This window comes from Podarcis filfolensis (assembly GCF_964270895.1).
Source record: "Podarcis filfolensis genome assembly, chromosome: 2".
NCBI lineage: Eukaryota > Metazoa > Chordata > Lepidosauria > Squamata > Lacertidae > Podarcis > Podarcis filfolensis.
Window position 1 is genome coordinate 82,420,944 of NC_139605.1, and position 26,808 is coordinate 82,447,751.

General features: G+C 39.8%; 1 protein-coding gene across 7 annotated transcripts in view; it reads right to left on the reverse strand.

Annotated features, from left to right (window-relative positions):
* BRD4 (bromodomain containing 4) overlaps nucleotides 1-26,808 on the reverse strand; it is a 75,479-nt gene that overhangs the window by 35,779 nt on the left and 12,892 nt on the right. For all 7 annotated transcript variants that reach the window (XM_083597669.1, XM_083597665.1, XM_083597671.1 and 4 more), the window contains exons 2-6: nucleotides 20,914-21,000; nucleotides 7,263-7,581; nucleotides 4,977-5,114; nucleotides 3,995-4,130; nucleotides 2,633-2,922 (exon numbers count right to left, since the gene is read on the reverse strand). In XM_083597669.1, the coding sequence (XP_083453795.1) occupies nucleotides 2,633-2,922; nucleotides 3,995-4,130; nucleotides 4,977-5,114; nucleotides 7,263-7,547 (849 nt within the window). In that variant the 5' untranslated portion in view covers nucleotides 7,548-7,581; nucleotides 20,914-21,000. The remainder of the gene's footprint in view (nucleotides 1-2,632; nucleotides 2,923-3,994; nucleotides 4,131-4,976; nucleotides 5,115-7,262; nucleotides 7,582-20,913; nucleotides 21,001-26,808) is intronic.

Sequence of the window (26,808 nt, forward strand, 5' to 3'; positions counted from 1 at the left end):
TTGAGGACCCCTGACTTAGATAATGCATGTGAAACAATACAAACACTCTAAAGTGCTACATTAAACAGACAGCTTATGCTGCCCACTTAAAATGAATGTTTTAATTTCCTCCCCAATAGTACTAAGTTTACATGATAAGAGTTTCTGAACTGATGACATGAAAACATCACATTTTGAGAATTGAATTCATTACAGGTTCATTTCACCTGAATGCTGTTTGGAATGGTGCTGTTCAAGATGAAAATTTTGAATACCCAGTTTTGAAACTGAGAAAAGCATAGTTGTCTAAAAATCATGTTACCTATATCTACCTTTACAAAACACTCACCACAATCCTATCCAAGTTTACTCAGAAGTAAGTCCTACTGTGCTTAATAGAGCTTATTCCCTAATAAGTACATTTAGAAATGTTGTAATTGTTATCTGTAGTAGGAAGATCTGGTTTTCACTTGCAAGCTCCATGTAAAAGAGAGAGGTGAAAAACAAGGGTCAAACCTCAGTACTGACCTGACCAATGATAGGAATCAAATATTTAAGAATCTGCACTGGAGAGGCTAAAACTGTATCACACTAAAGAGGGGCAATTTCCCATGCAACGACCACACCAATATAAAAACCTGTGCTAACCACTACCGTCTACATTTAGCCATCAAATACATCATCTAGTGGCTGTATTAATCGGACTTTACACCACTTTTGCTTTTCGGTTCCTCATGGTACAAAACATGGCTTCCACCTGAGGGAGTACATATTGCACCTGGTTCATGGGTGTCACATTACTTAGCTCAAGCTGACTTACCTGGGACAGTGAGACTGCACAGTTACACATTTCTCTCAAAGATTTTTAAAAGATGTTCTAGGAAGGTAGCAGAGGACATTTCAACCACTTTATTTCCAGGGAAAGCTCAAGGTTCCTTCATGCTTTATACGGGAAACACACAATTTTAAGAATGTGCACACGTAACAGAAATGCCCAGCCAATTGCAGCTTACTAGTTTGTGTAAAATGAGATTTGTGAAGTGACTCTCAGCATGGGTACACTATTGGGGGGAAGGGGGAATCAACTTTAAGAAAAAGATATATAATAATATAAGTTTTCTCTTTTACCAAGTCAGTACAATGATTCATCCAGCCCAGCACTGACAATTATTCATGCCTCCATTTAGGAACATAGGAGTCATACTATTGGACAATCTAGCCAAGAATTGTCCACACTGTCTGGCAGAAGCTCTCCGGGGTTTCTGTCAAGAGTCTTTTCCCAAGTAAAGTATGGATTAACCAGTGAAACACAATGGCAATACATCCAATTGAAACGTATGTTGGAAATGCAGTTTGGCCCTGATGCTATAGCAGCATCGGAAACACCCACGCTACTACAAGATTTAATCTCTGCAACGAAGACAAAAACTCTACACTTGCACTATATAAAACCCTACTCAACAGGAAGAAATATGATTTAGAATATGATAAGACAAAAGTGGAGTGAAGAGTTAGGGGTACAGATAACAAATGATATATGGGAGTCAAGTATAAAATCAACAGAAATGGCCTCTATGGATCTAAGATTAAGACTTATTCAACAGAAAATAATATTCAGAGTCCACTGGACTCCAGAAAAACTATACCAGAAGAAAATAACAAGTGCAGACAACTGCTGGAGATGTGGGAGTAAAAAGGCGAACTTAGTACATATGTTGATTAACTGCCTGATAAGATCATTTTGGTGTGAGGTGAGGATATTTATAGTAAGAGTAATAAAAAGAAATTGTTATTTAGAGGAACTGAATTTAATTCTAAATTATATTCTGGAAACATGGGAGATTTCAAGGGGTCAAAAAATAAATAAATGGATGTATTGTGCTATATTAGAAGCAAAAAACCTTATTTTGATGAATTGGAAGAGCCGCAAAAAGATTTCATTGAGCACATGATTGATAATATGGACAGATTAGCTACATAGAAACAAATTGCATGTCGACACAAAATAAGAATGGATAAATATGAAGAAATCTGGAACTAATATTTAAGCGATAAGGCAGATGGTGGTGGGAAGTAGGGGGAGGAGAGAGAGGTGGGAAAATATTGTTTTAAAAGGTGTAGTCATAGGTATATCACTGTATTCAAATCTGAATTGTCAAATTGTGTTATTATTGTTATTATGGTTTTTGTTGTATGTCTCTTTTGTGGGATGTTTGTATTGAAAAAATGATTAAACAAATTAAATTTTTAAAAAAGAGTCTTTCCCAGCCCTACCTAGAGATACCAGGAACTGAACCTGGAACCTTCTGAATGCAAAGGATGGGCTCTATCACTGAGATTCAACCGCTCCCATTGGTCTCATGCAGAATTCTTTCCCGACCCAAAGGAGACATACCAAGGATAGAACTTGGGTCTTCTACAAGCACAGCATATATTCTAATATAACCCTGCTCTCTAACCTTCAGAGGTAGAAAATTACAGGCAAACAAAATTTAAATGGGGGGAAGTCCTAACTCTGCAAGAACGTAGTGAGAGAACCTTAAGCAGAAATATGCCCTGGATCAATATAGCTTTTGGCAAGCCATTTCACCTATTCATCTAAAACTGTCACTTGCCATAATGAAACAAAAGAGCAAAGCTGTAATTTACTCACCTTCATGGGCTGTGCAGCAGTTGGGATAATTGGTTGGTGTGTTTGAATGGGTTGGGGGACAGAAGCTGAAGGAGGGGGAGGGGGAGGAGGAGGCTGGGGAGGTGGTGGTGGGGGAAGCTGGGGAGGCACCAGCGTTGGTAATGGCGTCTGGACAATGTGGTCAGGGGTTACAGAAGGAAAGGAATGAGTTGTTTGCACTGGCTGAGGATTTGGCTGTGAAGCCTGCGTCTGTGGTGGGGATGATGCTTGAGTTGTATTCTGTACCGTTGATGCTCCAGCCTTGGATGTAACTGTTAGAAAAGGAAGCATAGTCATGTGATGTACCCAGCAAACCTCAACACATGCAAAAACGTAGTTCAAATAGCCCAACCCCCTGCAGGAGAAATCACTGCTATGCCATGGAAATGCTGGGGAGATGTAGGCAAATCAAGAGGCTGTGAAATTGAAAGCCTTGTTACCAGGCTCATTATCTTCAGCTGGCTGATAGCCTAGTTACCTGGTTCATTATCTTCAGATGGCTGCGCAACAGGCTGACCATTCTCAGTGCTCCTTCCAGAACTGGTTTTTTTTTATTATTTAAGCTAGACCTGCTTGCTCAAGGACTTTGAGCAAGACTGGCTGAGTGTGGACAAAGCTGGAGGCTGCTGGAGGCCTTCTGCGCCTCCAGGAGAAACGAATGCTATGCCTTGCAGGCGCTGGAGGGAGGTGGGCAAATAGACTGGCTGTGTGACTGGGAGCCTCATTACCTGGCTCATTATCATCAGCTGAGCAACAGTGACTGCTGTGGCTATTTCTGGGACTGCCTTTGGGGTGCAGGACATATCCCCCCCAAAAAAATAATAATGAATTTTTGCTTACCCGTGTTACTGTTTTTCCTTTCTTTATAGAGATTGATGTTTTGGGGCTAAGCTGTACATGAATTTGGAGATACTAATTCCTACCTCTTCTTAAAGTGACAGCCTTCTATTTGGATAGTTTTTGGTTTGTTGGGGGAGAGGCATGGGAAGTATTGTTACCCTGTACATCGGAAAACTAAAGAAAGTGATTTCTATACTCCACTTTCCCAGGCTGAGAGCCTATTAGCAGGGATAGATTCTGCCCCCCCCCACCCCAAGACAAAGGGAGTGGTTGATGTCAATGCTTTAAGAGATGTTTCTGCATTGTTACTTGCTGACCCTAGGTAATTCTCTTGGATACTATAGGTACATGAAACACACACACACACACACACACAAACTCAAGTTCCTTTCAAGTACAAGCTAATCCACCCTATTCAAATACACAAGTAATGACAGTGAGCATTGGCTAGTACAAAAGAAAAAAAAACCCTGCAAACTGAATGGGCAGTCCCAATATCAGTACCTGTTTCCTTCTTCCCCCGTCCTCTTCCTTTTGTCTGGACTATAACAATTTCAGTTTCTTCCTGTGTCATTTCAGATATTTTCTGCAGAAAAAGTTTTTCTAGAGCTTCTGCCATTAAAACAATATCATCCCCTGGCTGAACAAACAAAAAATGTAAGAGGTTACACTCATTCATAACTCTGCGATAGCATGCAAATAACAGAATGACGTGGCAATAAAGCTGCCTAATTCGTATCAATGACACCTGGATGTGTTGGATGCCATGTTCTGGGGTTGTTTCCAAATTCTATTCAAAGCAAACCCACTGAAATTAATGGACCTAAGTTAATCATGTCTATAAATTTCAACAGGTCTATTCTGCCTAAGATGAAGACTGGACACAGCCCTTGATACGGATGTATTTATTGCAATGTGATCTTAAGACGTCATGCGGAGCTTTTAGATTGCAATTTCCAAGCTGCACGCTTTCATTAAAAGCCCTGTGGCTTCGGGTTCCCTTTAACCACATCATATTCTACACTGTGTCTAATGTAGTCACTTCTAGATTCTACTTGACTTTTCCAAATCAAATTTGGCCATTTCAAGTATTTGCCAGCATACAGCTCTCGCCCCCCCAACTCACTGTATTTCATTATATAACGAAAGTAACATACACACTTATATCTGCTTTTGAAATGGATTCAATAATATTGTTCTGTTGTAGAGATTTATATCTTGTTTCTTTTTGTTGTTGTTTAAAAAAAAATCTCAAGGCAGACAAGTTTCTCAGAGTTAAACATTTGGAACCTGCTTGTTTTAAATCTCAATTCTGAAAACTGTTAAAAAGTGAAGAATTTTGTCTTCTCTATATAAAGAATATATTTTAAAAGAAATGTTGCTTCTAGGGCAGGTAGAAGAAGGAAAGTACTGTTGCATGAGAGAAAGTCTCATGCAACGTCACAGACACATCATTTGAAAGCCCAAATATATGAAGAAAATATACCTTATTATAGATATAACAGTTTGTAAACATTGTATTGAAGTCCTGGATACATTCTTGAGCATTCCAGTAGTAGTTATTCTCCAAGCGTTTCCTTATTGTTCCCATATCCATAGGAGTTTTAATAATTTTATAATAATCCTGTGGGAACAGAGAGGATTAATTATTATAACTGAAAATTTTACCAGGCGTACTGCATTCAAACCTTTCAGGTAGAAAAGCTTAAAATTTTTCTCTCTGTCCCAACTCTACTAATTAATATGTCAACCTATTTAGTAACAATGTCTAGAAGATAAAATAATTTTAAACCTAGAAGCATTCAGAGTCTTATCAAAACAACTGGCAAAGAGGGAAATCATTCAACCTTTTAATCCTTAGCTATTGTAATATCTATTTATAACTGCTTCTACACAGTCAGACACGTTAGTGCTATATTATTCACATCTTTTACACCCTTTGTGGCTAATAGCAACTTCAGATGCAACATCCATTGGGGGACTGGTGTGGGGGGGCACATGGGTAAAAAAAAACCATTTCAAATCCTTATCCCTCCATAGCTACTTTTAACCAAAGGCAAGACATAGTCCTATCTAGTTCAAGCCTCAGTTACTGTGATGCTGGGTTTAAAAGAGACTTTTAATGTAAAGGACAGACACACACCTAATGGCCAATAGAGCCCAAATTTCACAACAATTAATATGGAAAACCATCAGCTGACTGCTCAAACAAAGTAAGGTACCTGCACCCAGTAAACAATGTAAACCAGAACTTTTAAAACATTTCTAATGTTGGGAAGGATTCTGGGGCTGCAGTTCACAATTCCTGTCAATAGCTCTCTTTTCAGACCACCAGTTTAGTTAGCTAGTCTTTAACAACAGGACATACTGAAAGACAGGGATTTGCCTGAACTGCATATATAGCTTTAGTAGTCAGGGAATGAAGTAACCCTGTAAGCATGCTCTGTAATATTTCCAATGGGCTCTGGTAGCCATTTAATTGTTCTTTCTTTGGCAACACAAATTTTCAACAATTTCATGGGCAGAAGCATCCCTGTAGCACCATGCAGTGCCGTGCAGCACAGGAATGATGTGGATCAGGCCCATGAAATCAGGATAGGTACACTGGCCACCACAGTTCTTAAAATCAACCTAATATCCTGACTAGGAAGAATACAAGCTGACCACTGGCCAAGCATGCAGAGAAATCTATTTAGGAGTGCTCCAACAAAGGAATGTTGTTTCAAACAGCTTGCAAGATTTCTGTCACACCGCTTAAGTAATACAGCTGAATAAAATGGTCTCTGAGTGGTGGGGCAGCAGCATATCAGTGTCCACATTACAATGGCCTGTTGGTTAGCTAGTGAGTAGACTTTGAGGTCTTATTTTCAGATTTTCCACAGAAGAACCCTTTGGATAACCAAGATAAATAATGGAGGCATAGCAAATCTAAGCCAAGTATTAACAAGGTATCAGAAGAAGGAAGGTACTTTCTCAAAAACTAAACATGAAAATAAAACCTCCCATTTGCCAACCAAAGCAATTATTTAGGTTTGATACAAGGAAAGCTAAGCATCAAGCAAATAAAAATACTCCCATACAATAATTATAAAATAACCTTACCATCCAAATAAATGTTGCTGCCACAATTAATTAATTAATTGAAAACAAATGCTGTGCTATCTGCTATATAGAGCCCAAAGTGATACAACTCCTACCCAGGGGAATTATGTCTACATTAGATACACAATACGGGGAGAGATGTTGGGAACCAGCAATGGCGACTGAAAATATGGATGGGCACACCAGATGATAGCCCTTCTTCACCTTCCAGCTGTATCAAGCATCCTTCCCATAAAATTTAGCTCACTGAGCATAACATATGCTGCTCTCATGCTTCATTTTCTCCCCACCCACATGCCTACTCCTTACTCCATATTATATGTCTTATTTTCCTCACTTTACTGTAGGCCCATTTGATGCCCCTTTGTCCTATAATATTCAGTACTTTAGAATCTCAGCTGACCGCATGCTTTCTTTAGTCCTGTTCCCAGTCCCTTCAACACTTCTGAAGAAACTCTAACGTTTATGTTTATTTCTGTCCTCATGAAACTACATTTCTATTCCTCTCCTGTTGACCCCCTAGGCAATTCCGCTGCCACGCACATTTTTTTCCACCTTTGGGTTGCTCCTCACCTCCCATCTTCCACAAGCATCCCACCCCTTGCCCTCTCACACCACTAAATGATAAGATACATTGCTGCTCCTTTAATTCTCTTAAGTCTATACTTACAGGGAGGTTTAGTTTGACAGCATCCACAGGCTGCTGGAAAGGCCATGAAAACTGATGTTTCCATAGTGTCTTGAGCACCACTTTGAGCAGATACTGCAGCTGGTTGGTCATACGCTTGGGTTTGTTAGGATTTGAGGTCTCTGGTGGAGGTGGGTTATTAGCTGCAGTACTGCCTTGTTGGGTTTGGCCCTGTGCCTGTGTTGTAGACATTTGTGTAGCTTCTAGTCCATCCCCCATTACTGGTAAATTTCTCAGTCTTGTCCCAGGGCCACTCTCCGCAGACATGCTATTGATCCCATTGCATTCTCCACTAGGCACTCTGTAAAGCAAATGCAACAATATTAAACATGGGTCAGATAAGGTTAACTACACATTTGTGCACAAAACATATTTTTTTGTGCTTGCTTCCATTTGCACAGAGTAAAAAAAAAATGCATCCACACAAGTATGTAGCTTGATTCACCCTCTTACTTTGTGAAATCCTACACTAGGCAAGCAACCAAACCATCAGAGTACCCTGAACAAAGCAGGTGTGGAGTCTTCTAGTATAATCCATCTTTTCTCTTCACCAAACTTTACTAAACATTTCCCCTATGAATAAGATCCAACGCTGTGCTAGCAGGCATGCCAGGACCTTCCTTTCTACTCCCCCAGTCCCAGAAACAGATTTTGGCAGCATACAAGGGGCTACAGAAAGAAGCAGAGGAAAGGGAAGTTATTTTACGCAAGTTCACAGTATCAGCAGGATGCCATAGCTGGATGTTACTCAAAGTCTTTCACAAAAAATGCCTTTAAAGCATGTTTACCCCACTCCTCAAATGAAAAGACTTTCAGAGTAGCCTACATAAGTTCAATAAAAAAGGCAGTCTCTGCTCACAGGCATGCAGTCTAAAAGAAATGACACAAAAGGAAAACAATGGGGAGGGAAGAGGAAGGCAAGCATGTTCAGGAAACAATTCTTAAAGGTACATAATAGTCCTCAATGACCAACTGGAATGGAAACAATTCAGGAACAGAGGGAGCCAAATTGAACTGGTCTCAGCTGAGTCGACTGAGTGGTCCTGCTTTCCATCTCTCCCTCTGCAGAAAATTTATGGAATAGCTGCCGGCAGAAGAAGTTGAGAAAAGGAGGAACCCGAAGGAACTTGTCTTTCAGTGGAGCCAATGGAGTGTGCCTGCTTCCCTTGTTTCTTACTGCTACTGCCATGTATAGCTGGTTTTGCATTTCTCATCAGCTAGGAGCAGGGTGAGCTTATGCACATCCTACTGATGTGCACGGTGCCACGGAATGCAACCCCCAGGTAAATGGGGAGCTACCTGTATTAATGCTCAGTAAAGGCCTAGGAGAAAAGGTAAGTTTTTAGGAACTGCCCAAAGCCAATAGTAGGCACTTGTCCTATTTCAAAGGAAAGGGTGAGTGCCACAATTGAAAAGGTCCTCCTCATGATTGCCACAGGATAGTCGCGGTAAATTGATTTATATACCACATTTTCCACAAAATACATCTGTATTCAAAGCTGCACAGTTTTTAACAGCTGCAACTAGCAGTGAGCATAGCTTTTCCCTTCCCTCTTTCTGGACTGTTGTTTACTCATGGCAAAAATCTCAATTTTTCTCCCGTACAATGGAAACTTAGCTATTGTTCATTAAAGTTAAACTGGCCATATTTGGAACATTGTATTCAGTTCTGGTTAACACATCTCAAAAGGGTTAGAACTGGAAAAGATGAAGAAAAACCAATAAAATGATTAGGAGGTTAGAACACCCTCACTTACACGGAAAGGCTAAAATGCTTCAGGCTTTTTGGGTGGCTACAGTGGGACAGGTTTATAAAAGCTTTCACTATGTCAAATGATGTTTTTCCTCCTCTCAAAATCCAGAATAGTCATTAGGTTAAACTGGCAGTAGATTCAAATTGGTTTTGTTTTTTTAAAGCACTTATTCACATGACATTTAATTTATAATTTTTTCTACCACACAAAATTATCAAACTTGGGTCCCCAGCTGTTGTTGGACTACAACGCCCATTATCCCTGACTACTGGTTCTGCTAGCTAGGGATTATGGGAGTTGTAGTCCAACAACAGCTGGAGGCCAAAGTTTGAGAAACACTGCATATGTCCTTAAATAGCAGTTATGGGAAACAAACAATAGCGGAGAGCTGTTGCCTTCATGTGCTGCTTTTGAGTTTCCACCAAAGAAAGAAAGAAAAGGATGTTGCTGGCTGCTGTTGGAAACAGGAAGCTGGATCAGATAGATCCGTGGTCTGACTGAGCAGGATTCTCACACTACTCCCTTTTCCTCACCATACCTTGAACCAGCATGAACCAGTTGGAAAGTTCAGTAGCTATTACTGTCATATCAAAAAGTGGCATCAGTGGTGGAAAAGGTAACAGAAGTATCACTTCCCACTCTTCCACCCTGTGAATAACTTCACCTGGTGGTGCAGAACACTTCAAGGGATGGCCCAACTTATATTTTTTAAATCTTCCTTCATAATGAAGGGTGGGTAAGAAATCGAATAACAAAATTAAATCAGTATCCCCATTTGCTTTTAGGGAAGAAGCAAAAACTGTTTTTGTTCAACAGGTTTCTGCAAGACATTGCTTTTAAGGATATATAATTGCTGTCTGTTTTCTATTTTTGTTTTTTTATTTGTTACCTTATTGTTGTTTTAACATTTGTAAAGCAACATGATTACATTATAGTAAAGTGATGATGAAATATCAGAAATAATCTGATAACACCATTGCAATTCTTTTATCAAAAAGCAATAAAAAGGAAATTTTCGGCTTTCGGTCTTAAACAGAAAAATTCTTCAAACACTATCTCAAATTTTTAAAAATGCTACTTAATTCTTTTTTATGTTTTTAAGGAAATGCCTCGAACAGCCCAGATCCCTTTTAAACAGTGCAATACACAAGAAGTGTCAGGAGAGGGTGCTAAAAGACTGGAACACATAAAGGATAATCTAGCCCAAATTTCCAAATTCTCTTATCTCATATACATAAGCTATAAAACTATGTGTATCATTTGTATCATTTGTGCATTTGAATTATTATTTCTTAGACGGTTAATGCCATAACTGCCCTCCCATAAACAACATGTAATTTCTAATAAATGACAACTGTGAATTGGTTATTAAAATTACTTGAAATGAAAGAAACTGAAGCAGCACCTAAGTGAGATCCTGTCTGCCAAAGGAGACATTTGCAACAGGGAGGCACCAAGCCTTCTTGATCTCAAAACCATGGGTGGCTAACCTGTGGCTCTCCAAATGTCGTTGGACTACAACTCCCATTATCCCTATCATGCTGGCTGGAGCTGAAGGGAATTGAAGGGCAACAAGTTAGCCACTCTCAGGAGCAGCAGCTACATTCAGACATCAAACTATGCTTCTGTGTGACAGAGCCAAGCATAGGTGAGTGTTAGGATCCACTGATGCCCCTTCCCTCTCCTCTGGTGTAGCTACAAGATAATAAACTTTTGCTTCCAAATTCAACAACCCAGAGTTTCGCATTATGTCTGAGCTCTATAATATGATCAGCCAACTTCAAATAATGGGTTATGAAGTTTAACTATCCAGTTTCATTTATTAAATTTCCTCCCAAGGAGCCCATGGTGATCTGTATCTCTGGTTTATCTATATAACACTATGCGAAGATTTTGTAAAATAAAGTAAATGCTAGCTAACTTCTCCTCCCGGCTTGAGGTGATGAGGAAGTATGTGAGTCCACGACTTTGGTCATACTGCTTCCTGCTCACGAACATAGTGCTAAATCATGGTTCAGCACTGCATGCGAACTGGGCCTTTGTCAGGTTTGACAATATGACAAGGGGTGGTTAATAAAAAGTAAAATGAAAGCTTTTGAATTCCTACTTGCAACCATGCCACATGGAAAGAGGAGGGAAGTGACTGAACCTAAAGTTTGTCTAAGCTCGTTCCTGACAGGCTAAACCATGGATTACTCTGACCTGTGAATGTAGCTACAGTATTGGTATAGTTTGCACACAGCTCCAGAGCATGGTTTAGTGCTACATGTGTAAACTGGAATGAACTCAACCTCAGGCTTACACACTCCATCCTCCCATATGGCTAGGTGGTTTTGCTAGCATTTAGTTTTACTTTCTCATCATGCTGTCTTACAACCAGGACTATGGTTTATCACAGACTTAGTTTCAAAACAAGCCTGAGGCTTCATTCCAGCTTGTGCACAAACCACTAAACCATTATTATCAGTACTGAGGCTCAACTCTACCTTTTGCAAGCTTTCTGTTTCCTTATGACTGCCTACATCAGGCTTGTGAAGCCAAGGTGTTTGTTCCTTCTTCTTTTACTTTGACACTTTGCCTGTGGCAACAATACAACACTGGGAGTTGAATCTACAGTGCAACTTTATGTTTGTTTACTCAGAAGCATGACTCACACCTAAACACAAAATATTGCATACCGTTTCTTTTATTGCAATAGAAAATCTTTTTTTTTTTTTTGTACCTAGTTTACAGACCCCCTGAAGCTCATTCATGAACCACAGGTTAAGAACCCCTGCCTTACAGATTTAACTACTTTTAGCAGAAACTGAATGAAATTCATACAAATTTGACAAACACTGCTATAAACTGTGAATTAATGCACTTCCACACTCCAAACAGGAGGTTCAAATTATATAAGGTACAATTATCATTAATGCATTATGGTTCTCAAAGCAGGAGACAGGCCTTCTGAGACAACAGTTTTAAGGATGGAAAGTTTCTACACTCTGTTCCCTAAAACAATGCACTGTGTGTGTTCAGTGGTTTAGCTTTGACTGAAAGCTCCTTATTTTTTCATCATATTGCTTTCCTCTTGGAACTTTTAAATCTTTCTATGTGACAAGATCCTGCTTCCACCCTTTTATTTTGGTCTACTTAGTTCCATACCTGAAATGATGAGCAACTGTAGTATTTTATTTAACCTCTGTCAGCTTCAATCCATTTTAAATCAATGCATGTTATGTTTCCCCAACAGTTTTATTCACGGTGGAAAACACGTACAAAAGAAAGAGATATTTGACACTATTGTTGTAGCATCTCTCCTTTGGCTTTGTATGTAATGATTCCAGCACAAACACACATAATCATTAACTGTGAACACACAGCAGCACCAGAGAATGCAGAAGTTGGCCATCACTGCTCCAGGTCAAGAAAGGAGAGTTGACTGAATAATTACTACATGTTGCCCCTATCAAACTAATGTCCTAGCATGATTACCCAGAACTAAGGTTTGGCTAGAAGTGTGAGAAGTGCAACACTTGCCTTGACTGAACAAAAAGCAAAAGGACAGAGGTCAACCTACAAGGTTCCTCAACAGAATCCTGTTTTTCTTAACTATCCCTGGAGTAAGTGCATACAATTACCAAGCTGATTCATTCCCTATGTGCAGATTTCATGGCCAGCAAGAAAATCAATACTTCAGACTAACATGACATTCCTATTGTTACAAAAGGAGGGGTACCATGACATTTCCTGTTATATCCAAGTCGAGAGACTGTAGTTTAATCCTGATTTAATGATTTCAGATCTTGATTAGTAGTTTGAAATCAAACCATTGTCTCTTAAGCCTACATGATTACAAATACATCTCCTGCCCCCAAAAGAAAATGGATTGGCAATCTCTTATAAACACACAGAAAGTAAGGGTGATTACAACGGTCAAGTACCGAATGTCCTCACTTAGCACAAGCCACTTGGGTCCTCCAAGGGGCTCCACATAGCACAGACTATAACCTGGACCTGTAAACACATCTTCCTTCTGAGTACTCAGGTGATAACTTTTAAATTGAGCATTGGATTAGTCATTAACATTGCAGTCACGTACATATACTTGTTTTTGCCTTTGCACTGTCTTGTGATTGGACCATTCTGCCATCTCATTTATCTCATGCACTGGCAAAGGGGTGGGATTATTAAACATCTGAAGCAAAAAAGGAAAAGGAAATCCAAGCAGAATGGGTTTGGACTCTTAGCCAAATAATGCTGATAGTAGGGTGAACTATGATTTGATCCAGCAAGGAACTTGCGTCCTTAAGCCAAGCTGCATACTGAATATCATTTAGAAGTGACTAAGTTGTGCCCCAACTGTTAAAGAGTTCCTGTGTGTACAGTCGTGCTCTATAACTTAATACACATTGGTAGATCACAAGAACTCTAGTGCAAAACAGTAAGGCAATAGAATACTGAAGTTGGTCCACTCCTGGTCCCTTGAACAGTCAAATATTATCAATTAGATGCTAATAAACTTTTTAAAAACCTAATTGGTATCCTCTCTGCTGTGGGCTGGCTGACTTATATGCACAAAAGGTGGGAACCACAAAATGAAAGCATGAAATTGTGGCAGTCACCTGTTATTTCTATGAGCAGCACAACATGCACTGTTTGCATACAGAACATAAAACCTTCACAAGCACACACAATGAAATTAGACATGGTGGCAATTCAAGGCCTATAACTCTGTAAGTTGTTCCTGTTCAGAGACCGCTGCTGTTAAGCAAGAGGTCAGCCAGGGAAATTAGGTCCAATTGTTTAACTGGAAGCACAAAAACAAAAAAGTTACAAGGCAGATAATGACAGTTCCTATGTAAATACATTGTAACAGGCCCTGGTTCCTGCATTGTTGGGAAGTAAGGGGCCCTTACTACTGCAATTCTATCAAATGATCACACGATTCATTTTGAAATTCCTGACTTCATGGAATATTTGGTAATATTTGATTATGGTCAAATAAACACTGTAGTGACTAGTAAATTAACTAGCCTATCAACTCTAGTGTATGTATTTGTCATATAACTGGATACTATATTGCATATACAAATCTAAATCTGAATATATTTGAAGGCATTCCATTCAACCCTATCTGTTATTAAATGATAGGATCAATTAATCAAGGTCTATGGAATAATGTGTAAAGAGGGAAGAGAAATTTCTCTCACACTGGAAGTGAGAGCAGTCTAATAAGAATAAATGGCAGTGGGTTCATAACATAAGACATGTTTGCACATAATAATAAGCACAGAGGTATTGGCTTCCCCTAATGGTTTGTTTAAAGAGAAATAAACCACAGGTTGCATGAAATGCTAACTCAGTGCTGTGGTTTGCTTCTTCCTTCCTTGGCAAAAGTGAAGAGTATGATTTGAGTAGCCTGCACCAGAACATAGCTTGTTCATGGTCAGCCAGTTTGTTTGTAACTAAGGGTTACCATAATGTGCCAACCAGGCTGCAGAGGTGTTTCTTCACGTAGGACATAATAAATCTAGATATACATTGCAACAATGCATGGCAAAATTGTTGCCAACTTTCACAACTTTAAAAAAGGATTGGACAAAGTCACTGACTAGTAGGCACAGCATACAAAGCGCTGGGAATATTGCTATTTAAACACTTTATGAGTATCTACTAGGTATTAGGGTCAATCTGAAGCAGGACCACCTGGGTGAATTTTACCCTTATGCTTTTCATATAATCAGTTATCCATATATCCATATATAACCATATATCTTTATGATGATTTTATATAATCCATGCTTGAATTATGAAGGCTTTTGCAGAGCTTAAAGCAAATTGCTTAGATTTGAAAAATCCAAAAGGACCTCTGCCCCAGTTCTCTCCCCTTGTTCTTCTTATGTCCTCAATGTCTCGCCAACATAAGGGGGGAAGCAATAAATCTGATGTGCTGGCACTTTCCTCCTGTCCAGGCAGGGTCCTTAGCAGCTAAAACAGGAAAACGCTAACCACAAATGTCCCCGTATAGCAGATGTTGCGTAGGAGAGCTATCAACAGCGTAATGGCCGAATAAAGTTCCTTTCTCTAGGTTTCCTTTCTCCTTTCTTACCATAAAGCACGGGAAAGGTCGAACTGATGTACAGACTGAAGAAAGTAGAAGTTGGGAGGGAACTCTTTACATGATCAGGGGGCAAGGCTTGAATGCGCTCATTGGTTTTATTTTTGCTGCCGTGTCTGATTGTATTCGATTATGTCATGTATGTACTCGGGTATAAAGCCTCAGGGCGCTAGAGCTGAGGTGCCCAGTCTCTGGAAACGATTCCACTGGGTCAATTATTGCTCAGCAATAAATATCGCTTTCTTTTTCTCCATTGCTGCGTCTGTCAATTCTTGGACACAATTTGAGTGGGTCACAGGTACTTTAAAAATCCTTGCAACAAATCAACAGGAAATGGCCATTGCCATGGGGTGACATCCAGCATCATGCAAGCAGATTCCCACTTGTGCAACAAGACTTCTGCTTCCTTTCCCCTCACCCCATACATACAACCTGAACGCTAGATTGACCTTTAGCTTAATTCAATTAAACAAATCATCATTCCATAGAAATTAACGGATCTAAGTTAGCTATGTTCATTAATGTCAATGGACCTACTCTAAGTAAGACTAACTTTGGATACAACCCTACGTATGCTATTATAGTACTCCAACTAATTGGTTTCTAGTGTAATCCTTGATATCAAACTCCTCACATGTGGTTAAACAATGTCTAGCAGGTTACAGGGTAGCTGTGAAGTCTTGAATTGCCAGAATCCAGCAGAAAGAGATATATAAGAATGTTCTACCCTTTCTGGTGCTTCTAGGCCAGTGCTTTTCTACTCTTGGATAACCTTCCTGGTTGTATTTATATGCCAACTTAAGGACCCTTGCGGATCAGCCACAAAACCCATAGATACATGCCAAAATCATTAATACATGAAACACCTATCCAAAAATCTTCCCAAACCTGCCATTCTCCCATTAGCCTCAGGAAGCAGGTCCAAAACATCTAGAGGGGCATCTCTACACCATGTCCTAGTTATCAAAAAAAAAACAAAAACACTACACTAAGCAGAGGCTGTGTGGCATGAAAAACAGTTAAAACACAGTATTTGTAAATCAGAAATGGAAGAGGTGTTAGATAGTTTTAAAAACAGCTACCAACATGATCTCCTGAGATGTTATTGGACTCTAACACTGATCCAACCCAGCCAGCATGGCCAATGGTCAGGAATGACAGGGGTTACAGCCAAACATCTTGCCAGCAACACCTAGCCTACCCTAAGTATTATCAGCTTTTGTTTTTATTCCCTTAGTCATATATAGTATTCTGCAAAAAAATTCCTTGCTCAATGATGTAACTAGCCTGGACTATGATGTGACACCACCACACAGTGTAGTTTTTAACCCCAAAAGAGGATGACTTAATAACAATGCTAAGCCAAATTGTGCAACAGTACATCATTGGTTCAAAAAACATTTGTGCATAACTGATTACAACTACTATTATCAATTTGTTTCTGGATAGCAATTATGTATTGCAACAGTGGGGACTGGATGGAAAGGGAAGAGCAGAAAGAAGAATGGCTCCTTTTAGAAAAAGTTCTCAAAACTGTTCAAATGGGCATAAATTGCTGACAACTGTGATCTCTAACAATGCTATTTTGCTTCCTTAAAAAATGGGCAATGAGAGACCAGAAGCCAGGTATGCCACCCTCACTACCTATTTACAGTCTCTTGAATAAATAAAAAGGAACATTTAGAAGTAGAAATAAGATTGAGGCTGGAACGTAGAAAGCTGTCTTATACGGATTCAGACCATTGGGTCCATCTAGCTCAGTACTGCAATGGATCACCAAGGTTTCAGACAGGAGTCTCTCCCAATCCTAACTGGAGATGCCAGGGATTGAAATGAACATTAAAGCAGATGTAGGAAGAAAGTCAAGGTAATCTGTTAATTTTCAGTACTTAAAAAAAAAGTTACCATAAATATTTTATAATATGCTTTTATTTATTATATTTAAAATTAGTTACAAGTTTTATACTGAGAAGTCCATAAGGCAGCAATAAATTGAAGAGATGGTATAACCACAAAACCCAAGATCGATAAAAATGGCTATACTCTAACATTTACTTAAAATTATTCAGTCACCTAAATAAAAGTAAAAATGTCATATTCTTTTCTTGTGCTCAAGTTAATATTGATGTTTCTCATCACTTGATTCTTCATAAAAGGTTTTTATTGTCTGAACACTTAACGCAAGTCAGCATAAAGGAAGATTCTGGAAACCGCATTAGGACCGATCATGCAACTGAACAAGAAACATCTTATCAAACAGCAAGTTAAATATGTCTTACAATCCTAGCTCCAAATTTTAATGAGATGTTTCTGGTTCTTACGTTTTTCATGGAAAAAAACCAAAATTGTGTAAAATTAAGCTTTTCAATGTGTTTCCAACTATGATTAGTGTATAGTGGCATGATAACAGAATGGATCAAGTACAGATTCCACCAAAATTCAAAATTAGCTAAACATATAGTACATGAAACATAAATAAAATAGTACATATTGAGTTTGTATATTTTAGCTAGAATTCCAGATGAGTTTACATAATTTTAAGGGGACAGAATTCCAAAACCCCTGTATAAAGTTTATTCAAGATTTACTATTTCTCTAAAGAAAATTAGCTATATGAAGCTTCAGTATTGAAGTCCTCCTGCAGCTAGCAGGTCTGTCTTCATTCTGGCCCTCCCTAACAATGTGAAGATCTCCTTGAAAATCTCAACATATACAACAATTGAACATGGGTATCTTCTCCCATAAATGTCTACAATCTTAGCACCTCTCACTTTACACCACAAATTACCAACGTCTCAAACTAACTTTCGTGAGCAGTCATGAGCAACCTGACTTCACCATTAGCTTAGCACCATCTAGCAGTAAGGACGTCATCATTATGGAGCGCATGCATTTAGGTACAAGCCACAATAAATTTCTTTTTTGGAAATGTTGCATAATAACAAGGTTTTTATTTTCTGTAGAACTAAAACCTAGGGCAAATATTTTATCACATCTTGATTAAAATTTCATATGGCCACCAAAAATAGGGAGGGTTGGGAGTGATCTACCCCATTTTCAGGGGTTCGGGTCAAACATTTTGAGCTTTCTTAAGGACAGAAATCCCTGTTTTGGGGGGTTCAGCTTTAAGTTGTTGAGCTTTTCTTAGGGGAGCCAAAGTTGTTGAGCTTCTTTCGGGGGAGCCAGTGATCTACCACAGATGTCCAGTGATCTACCGGTAGATCATGATCTACCGGTTGGACGTGCCTGCTATAATACATTAAGATTATAAGTCAAGCCAGGGGGAGACAAGAATGGAATGAGTCAATAACTTGGAAGATGCAGAAAATATTTCAGCTGGGATGAGGAGTGAAGACTGAAAGTAATAATGAGGGAGAAAATGGAGCACCTCCAGGAAGACTAATCAGGAATACAGATATCACAATGAAGTGTTCAGATAATGTGGAATCAAAATAAGAGAACTACAGAACAAAATGAACTATGAAGCAGTTAACATCCAAGATGAAAGCAGTAATTTGGAATTTTTTCTGTACACATTCCAAGTTGTTCCAGTTCATTAAATAGCTTGCATGATACTGATCAAATAACTTAAGGAACAGCAAGATGCTTACATCTTAACTACATTCACTAACTAGGCACATACTGCAGATGTTCGACAGTACACCAGTTGACCAAACTGGGGCCACGATTTGGGAGATCCAGGGAAAGCTACCCTCAGTGGTTCCCTCTCAATGATGCCCACCCCCTGCACCTAATTGGAGGACAGGTGCATGCCTGCCCCAGGTGGCGCATCCAACAAGTACCAGGGTAACACGGCACACATTAACTTGCCCATGCCATAATGTTGATTACATTGGGGCAGTGCTAGGGAGGACAGGTGCATGGACCAGGAGCTTCACTCATCAATACCAATGGGCTTCACCTCCATTCCCTTCTAGCCACCACCATGCTAATTACACTGGCCCTAACATACACATGTTGGGAATGGCACTAGCATAATGAACAAGGTGGTGGTGAGTAAAGATGCACTACATAGGGTCAGCCATCCCCCCAGGTTGAGCCACATCCGCTATGGTGGTAGCAGTGAGCCCTGTTGGGGTTCCATCATTCACTCAAGTGTGCCATGTACAGGTGCTGAGTTAGTGACCAAAATTTATTCAAGGATAGCTTAACCGGAAACACTCTTTGGCACTTCCCTCAAAAGACGTCTACCTAATTAGGAACACAGGCACAGCCAGATGTGTCAATAAAAAATAACGAACATTCCTGCCTACACAAACTCATGCTAGTTGTTTGTAGCATAAAGCAGGGGGAGGAGGAAGAACCAACATTTGTAATGTTTCCGAGCCTGGTAGCCCAAAGAAAATTCTTACACACCACAGGTGACTAGATGAGTGGCTACTCTGATAAAGGGCCTTTCTTACTGGGGTTATACAGTGGAATAGTGCTCAGCCTGTAAAAAGGTAAAATTATCATTAAAATTATTTTATTGTAAAAGATGAGGCAAGTGAGAGAAGGGGGGAGTTATATTACTTGCTGCCTGTAATGTGAGGCCATTACACTGTAAGTGACAGTGAAACTTGAACAATCATTGTTACACTGCTGCAGTTCCTGCATTAGCTGGAGGAAAAACACTGTCCTAGTGACAATGCAGTCATTGGTAGGGAAGCTAGATTTCTGCATAAAAGAAGGCCTAGAAGAAAAGAGGTATTAATGCCCTGCAACAAAATTAATTCTTTTTTATTATTATTTTTAAAAAAACCCTGTAACTTAACTGCAAGTAAAACATAGCGCAGCATCCAGCTATTGTGTCCTGCCACTGCAAAGATTTCTGTTTGGCCAACGGAACTTCCTCCCTCTTTTTCCCTCATGTGTGCCCTTAGTCTTTCCTAGGAGTTTTCCTTAACTCCTAGGAGTTGTGGAGGAGAGATGGGGGGGGGGGGAATCTGCTGTGCAAGCAGGAATGCTTGTTCTGATGGAACACGCTAATTGGATACCACTGGTGGTTGTTTAACCACCTGGGTGAATTTATGTTTCCTAATATTTAGCTGTTGCTGTTGGAAGCTATGCAAATATATTCATATTTTGTATGAAGCTTTTAAATGCTTGCAGGTGGTAGTTTAGGAGTACTTGTTGATCTGGCACTCCTGTTTGATGTGCAGATGGTGGCTGTAAGGTGTGTTTTTTTCCAGCATTAGCTGGTACGTCAACTACATTACATCTCTTCCTGACAAAGAAGAACCTACTCTGTGGAATGTCTTGCCAAAATGGGATCTCCCAGGCCCATTCATTATATTGCTTTAAGTGGTTGGTGAAGACCTGGCTCTTTCAAAAGGCCTTTGGGGTTAATTATGTAATTTTTGCTGGTTTAGAGTTCTATGCTATCATCTTCCCAGTTAGAATTTCTTCTGTTGGTTATTAACATTAGTTAGAGGATTTATGAGGCCATTTTTGTTTAAGGTTTTTTTTGGTAGAGATGTCCCAGGATGTTTCCAAGATTGGCTCGTTTCCACTCAGCTTGCTAAATTCCAGAAACATTAGAATCTCACACAACAAAACAACATTTACTGTAAATAATCAGTACAAGATGACTCACTCAGCTGTCATTGTACTAGTACCAAACCTAAAATTATTTTTAAGTCTTTCAAACTATCAGTCATCTAAGAGCCTACAAGAGCCTAGCCTCACAAGATAACCCAGGGTAGACACGCAAAAGCAGAACACCAAATTTTCATATACAAAAACACATTAAGTAACATATATACAAACACATTACCTTGAGGCAGAGTTTATCCTTGCCTGATTTCTCTCCTGTCTTCACTCTCTAATCTCCATTTTTTACACTTAACTACGAAGTGTAAATCTGCACAAAGAATAAAATATTAGATTAGTATAAAATAAAAAGAAATCAAGAAACAAAAATACAGTTTAACATTTCAAGTTCAACTTATGAAATTGTGAAGCATCTTTAAGCTCAAATCCAGCCATGCAATTTCCAGGTTTTTCACGATCTTGAAAAGGGATGTTATGAAGGTGAGAACTGCCTTACTATGCCTGCCCAAAAGAGTTCTGGTTCCATCAATGGTCAGTGAAATGCCTTTAGTAAAGCTTATAAGCAAGGTATGAACATATTCACAATATCTCAATTTTTGCCCCCAGCATTAAGAGTTAGAGCTGTTTTGGTACGCAGCTGTAGATGGATGTAACCTCTATGCAGGACAATCCTATGTTGACCATTGTGGTTATTTGTGTTGACTTAGAAGTTACGGTTCACCTGCAGTTACCACCATTTGACACATTAAACACAACTACCAAGGGTAAAGGCTTAAAAAACTGATTTACTCCTCCAATACCAAACACATCAGAGCTGGAGTAAATATAGCAAAGAGGAAATTATTAGTCTTTTTTCTCCCACGTTTCTACTAGATAGCAGAAAGGGAGGCCTGAACATTTATGTTGAAGCTTTAGTCTATTCACCTTCTCCATACTGTGCATGATTTTATACACTTCTTACTCATCTTTTCTCTAAACTAAAAAGCCCCAGATGTTATAACCTTTGCTCATAGGGGAGTTTCTCCATATACGTGCTATTTTTGGCTGCCTTCCCCCCCCCTTTCATAACACTAGAACTTGATGCCATTCTATGCCATCCTATGAAGTTGAATGTTGGAACAAACAGAAGAACTTCTTCACATATTAGAACTATGGAATTTCTCCCACAAGATTTAGTGATGGCCACCAATGTGGCTTTAAAAGAGCATTAGCCAAAGTCATGGAGAATAAGACTAACAATAGCAACCACCCGCAACAGCTCTGTTTTACTTCCCCACTTGGAGGAACTGTGCCTTTGAATAGCAATTGCCAGGAATCACAAATTGAGATAATGCTATTGCACTCAGGTCCTGCTTGTTGGTACCTGACCTTTAAAGCCCTAAAGGGCCTCAGGCCAGTATACCTGAAAGAGAGCCTTCACCCCTATCTTTCAGCCTGAGGTCCACTTCCGAGGGTCTTCTGGCAGTTCCTCCACTGCGAGAAGTGAAGATACAGGGAACCAGGCAGAGGGCCTTCTTAGTAGTGGCGCCCTCCCTGTGGAACACCCTCCAACCAGATGTCAAGGAGATGGAGATGAAGACATCTGAAGTTCCTGTATCAGGAACTTTTAAATGTTTGACATTTCATTATTATTTTTCTATTGCTAGAAGCCACCCAGAATGGCTGGAGAAACCCAGTCAGATTGGTGGGGCATAAATATTAACAACAACAAGAACAACAACGCCTTCCCAGAGGCACCTGGTTGGCTATGGTGAGAACAGAATGCTGTACAAGGTGGACCTTTGGCCTGATGCAGCAGGGTATTTCTTATGTTCATAAAACCATAGAATTGTAGAGCTGGAAGTGAACATGAGATACATCTAGTCCAACCTCCTGCAATACAGGAATCTTTTGCCCAATGTGGGCTTGAACCTATGACTCTTAAGATTAAGAAACTTGTGCTCTACTGACTGAACTATCCCAGAGTCTGCTAGGTGATAATACTATTCTGCCTTGAAAACACATGATTTGGGTGATCATGGTTGTATTAAACAGCACCATTAACGGCTTTCAACAGAGCATGGCAATGAATGACACCTTTAGAAGTATACCACATGCCCTGGGATAAGTTATTCAACTGCCAATAGTGAATGACTTCTATTTAAGGAGGAAACCAAACATCCTATCACAATGATCTAGTAAACTCTTTCATCAACACCTTTTAAAATATTTTTTACCCACAATTGTGTCTCTACGCATCTGAACCGGTTACAAACTTTCCTTGAGTCAACCATTTATTGGCAATGATCCTGATGAAGTTAGTTATCTCACTGATTTTATCTGCTAAGTGTCACTCAGGGAAACAAGGGAACCAATTACTACACCACCTCATGTAAACACTTCACAAGTCTGAAAACAAAGTCCCATTCCCCCCCCCCCCATTAACCACCATAGTTTGGGCTGGTCCTACAAATGACGATTGCAAACTGGGATCTGATCCTGGTCTGCAGGGCAAATGTAGGCCATGTTTTGCTAGTTCCTTGTAACAATGATTTTCTACAAATCAGGAAGAAATTCAGTAAGTGAGCTGTGCTGAGAAAGAGAACTCATCCCTTTAACAGCTAGCCACAGCTCGGCATATATAAACTGACCTTCTGTGTTTGATTTACTATTTTACATGTTTCATAAACGACAACACAGCAAACTATCATTTTGCTCATGACCAAGGCATGCACGACCACCAACACACGTGCCGTTTTCAGCCCTGGAAAGAGGCATAACAGGCTTATGCATGCAATGACAGAGAACACAACCCCCACACAAACAGGGGGTTGCCTGTATTTTTAAATTTTCTTTCTAATTCTGAATGTTCAGTGCCACAAAAGATGCAACCCATTCAAAAGGAATGAACAGATACTAAATTTAAACAGATTAGAAAAACCTCAAGTATTTAAAAGTTTTAACCATATAAAAACATTCTGTATTTCCTCTGAAACTCTGTTATGCAAATAAATTGTAAAATGTTAACTATAGTTCAGACTTTCACTTAGGAACAATCTTTAAGGTTCAAATACACCAAGTATATCTACCAATGGAAAAAGTTTAAAAGAATTCACAGATAAATTCAAGTCAGTCTTACAGTGATTCCAGAGAGAAGATAAAGAAGTGCAGGGTTACTGAATTGTGTTGCTCTATTTGAAAGACACTTATTTCCAAGATTTGTATCTCACCATAGAAGTTGCATATTTTAAAAGTAATTTCTTGGCATCCAATGTTTCAAGTTTTCAACAGCTTGCCAACTAATAGGTCACATTACTCAAAAGAAGTTAGTGGAATTTTAAAGATGTAGTAGACAAATTCGATTTCTTGCAAATTAATATTTGCACTGCTTATCAGTCCAAGCTTACTGGCAGAATGAATGTTGTTCTACTTGTTTTCCTTGCCAGTACTATTGCTGCACATTTCATCATCTCTTCAATGTCAATCGTTTCAGTACAATGCTACACATTAAGGGGACAACTAAGAAACCCAAAGCTGTACTGTTTTACAAAAGATAGGGAATACTAAGGTTTTTTTTTAAAGCCTGTATGGACTTTCAGAAACAAAGGGCAAGCTCCATCCCTGCATGGGTGAAATATCCACATGCTATAACAGAGCCTTCTGCCTGCCCACACTCCCATGCACAATGGAAGAGAGGTGCTAAGCATTACACTCAATGAGATGTCTCTGTGTGTGCCTCCTATCTCCTGTCCACTCCTTCACTCCTCTACTTGAATTCCCTAAGAGTGGCACACAAAGACTCCTGCTTGTACACATTAAAAAGGAAGGTTGTAAAGCAGAATTCTGTTATGCCCTTCAGAGATACCTCCACTATGATTGTGTGAGAAAGAATACACACTATTTATTAAAATATGACTTGACTCAAAACCCCAGGCTGTCCCCCCATTTTACAGGAACATATCATCAACATTTACCCCAATGCAAAACTCACCCATGGATATTAATGACAAATGAGCTTACTGGAAGCAAGAATTAGGTTACAAACTGGGTAGTCTTTACTCAAATCTAATGCTCACTTTTTTGGCCAAATTACATTCCAAAAATTAAGGTGCACATTAAATTCGATAGCACATTAGACTCGAGTAAATACGGTAAGAAATCAACTCAAAGAAATTTTAATCTATAAATATTCACATTTTTAATCAACCAATATGCATAAACCTGAAAATGCCCCAAACCAGGAGTTCTAAGGAAAAAAATCTAGGGTGGTAACCTACTAAGCTATTGTGCAAACAGAACAACTTCTGCTCCCATGAGGAACTTTCCCTCCCATGAGCCCGCACCCTAAAATGTGCTCTCAGTGCTCTGGAGGTTTTCCAAGCCTCAAGAGCACATCTGGAAACAATTGGGGGGGTGGAAGTTCCATCACACAATAAGCAGAATCCTTACTTGATTCACCCATTCATTTTTATTCATTAATAACAGGGGCCAGCTATATGCATCTACACCCCAAATAATGAACACAGTAGCCTTACTTGAACATTAGAACATAAGAAGAGCCTGCTGAATCAGGTCAACTGCCCATCTAGTCCAGCTTCCTGTGGCCAAACAAAGGCCTGTGGGAAACCCGCAATGACAATTGGAGAACAAGAATCATAGAATCTTAAGAGATGGAAAGGATCCAAGGGTAATCTAGTCCAACACCCTGGAACGCAGGAATCTCAGCTAAAGCATCCATGACAGATGGCCATCCAACCTCTGCTTAAAAACCTCCAAGGAAGGAGAGTCCACCACCTCTTGTGGGAGTCTGTTCCACTGCCAAGCAGCTCTTCCTGTCAGAACACTCACGCCTCCTGTGGTTTCTAACATGGAGTGTGGAATAACACAGAATGAGCAATACATGCCCTGTTGCTCCCCCGCCACATGAATTCTCACATACTCACACACACAATACATATCTTACTCTAACACACACCCCACATACTTGAGCAACCCCACAACATACAGAAACGCTCATATGCTGAGCAAACAGAGAAGTCCTCATTGCTCCTTCTCTCCTCAGACAGGTTTTTCCCCCCCAAGGCTTCTCCACAAAGCTGACAAACTACCTGGATACCAACTCCACATAGCTCATGAGCAACAAATGGCCAGCTGAATGGGCCTAAAAAGGTCAAGCAGCCAGATTTTCTATCTGGGTGGACAAGCCCAGATTATAATAGGGTCATTCATCACTTATAACAGATCCATTAGAACAAACTCAGCTGATGTCCATCACAGGTTGCTTTCAACTTCGCACATAAGCTGAACAGATCTCCACTCCTACAACCAGACTTCACCTTTCTTCTCTCCCCCCCCTCCCCGGGAACTGTCTTGCACCCTCAAAATCTACCCAGGAACAGATCTAGGGGAGAGGCAGGGGCAAGGAAAGAAAGAATGACAGACTCATAGAATTGTAGAGTTTGAAGGGATCCAGAGGGTCCTCTAGTTCAACCCCCTGCAATGCAGGAATCTCAACTAAAACATCCATGACAGATGGCCATCCAATCTCTGCTTGAAAACCTCCAAGTAAGGAGAGTCCACCACCTCCCAAGGTAGTCCATTCCACTGCCAAACAGCTCTTACTGCCAGAAAGTTCCTTCTGATGTTGAGTTCGAATCTGCTTTCTTGTAACTTGAAGCCAATGGTTTCGGTCCTACCCTACGTAGCAGAAGAAAACAAGCTTGCTCCATCTTCCATGTGACAGATATTTGATGGCCATATCTCCTCCCAGTCTCATCTTATCCAAGCTAAACATACCCAACACCATCAACCATTCCTCATAAAGCTTTGTTTCCAGACCCTTGATCATCTTGGTTGCCTTCCTCTGCACGCATTTCAGCTAATCAATATCCTCCTTAAATTGTGGCACCCAGAACTGGACACAGCACTCCAGGTGTGGTCTAACCAAGGCTTAATACAGTCGTACCTTGATTTTCAAACAGCTTAGTTCTCAAACATTTTGGATCCCAAATGCTGCAAACCCGGAAGTGACTGTTCCTGTTTGCAAACAATTTTTGGAAGCTGCACATCCGACAGGACTTCTGCAGCTTCTGATTGGCTACAGGAGCTTCCTGCAGCCAATCAGAAGCTGTGCTTTGAT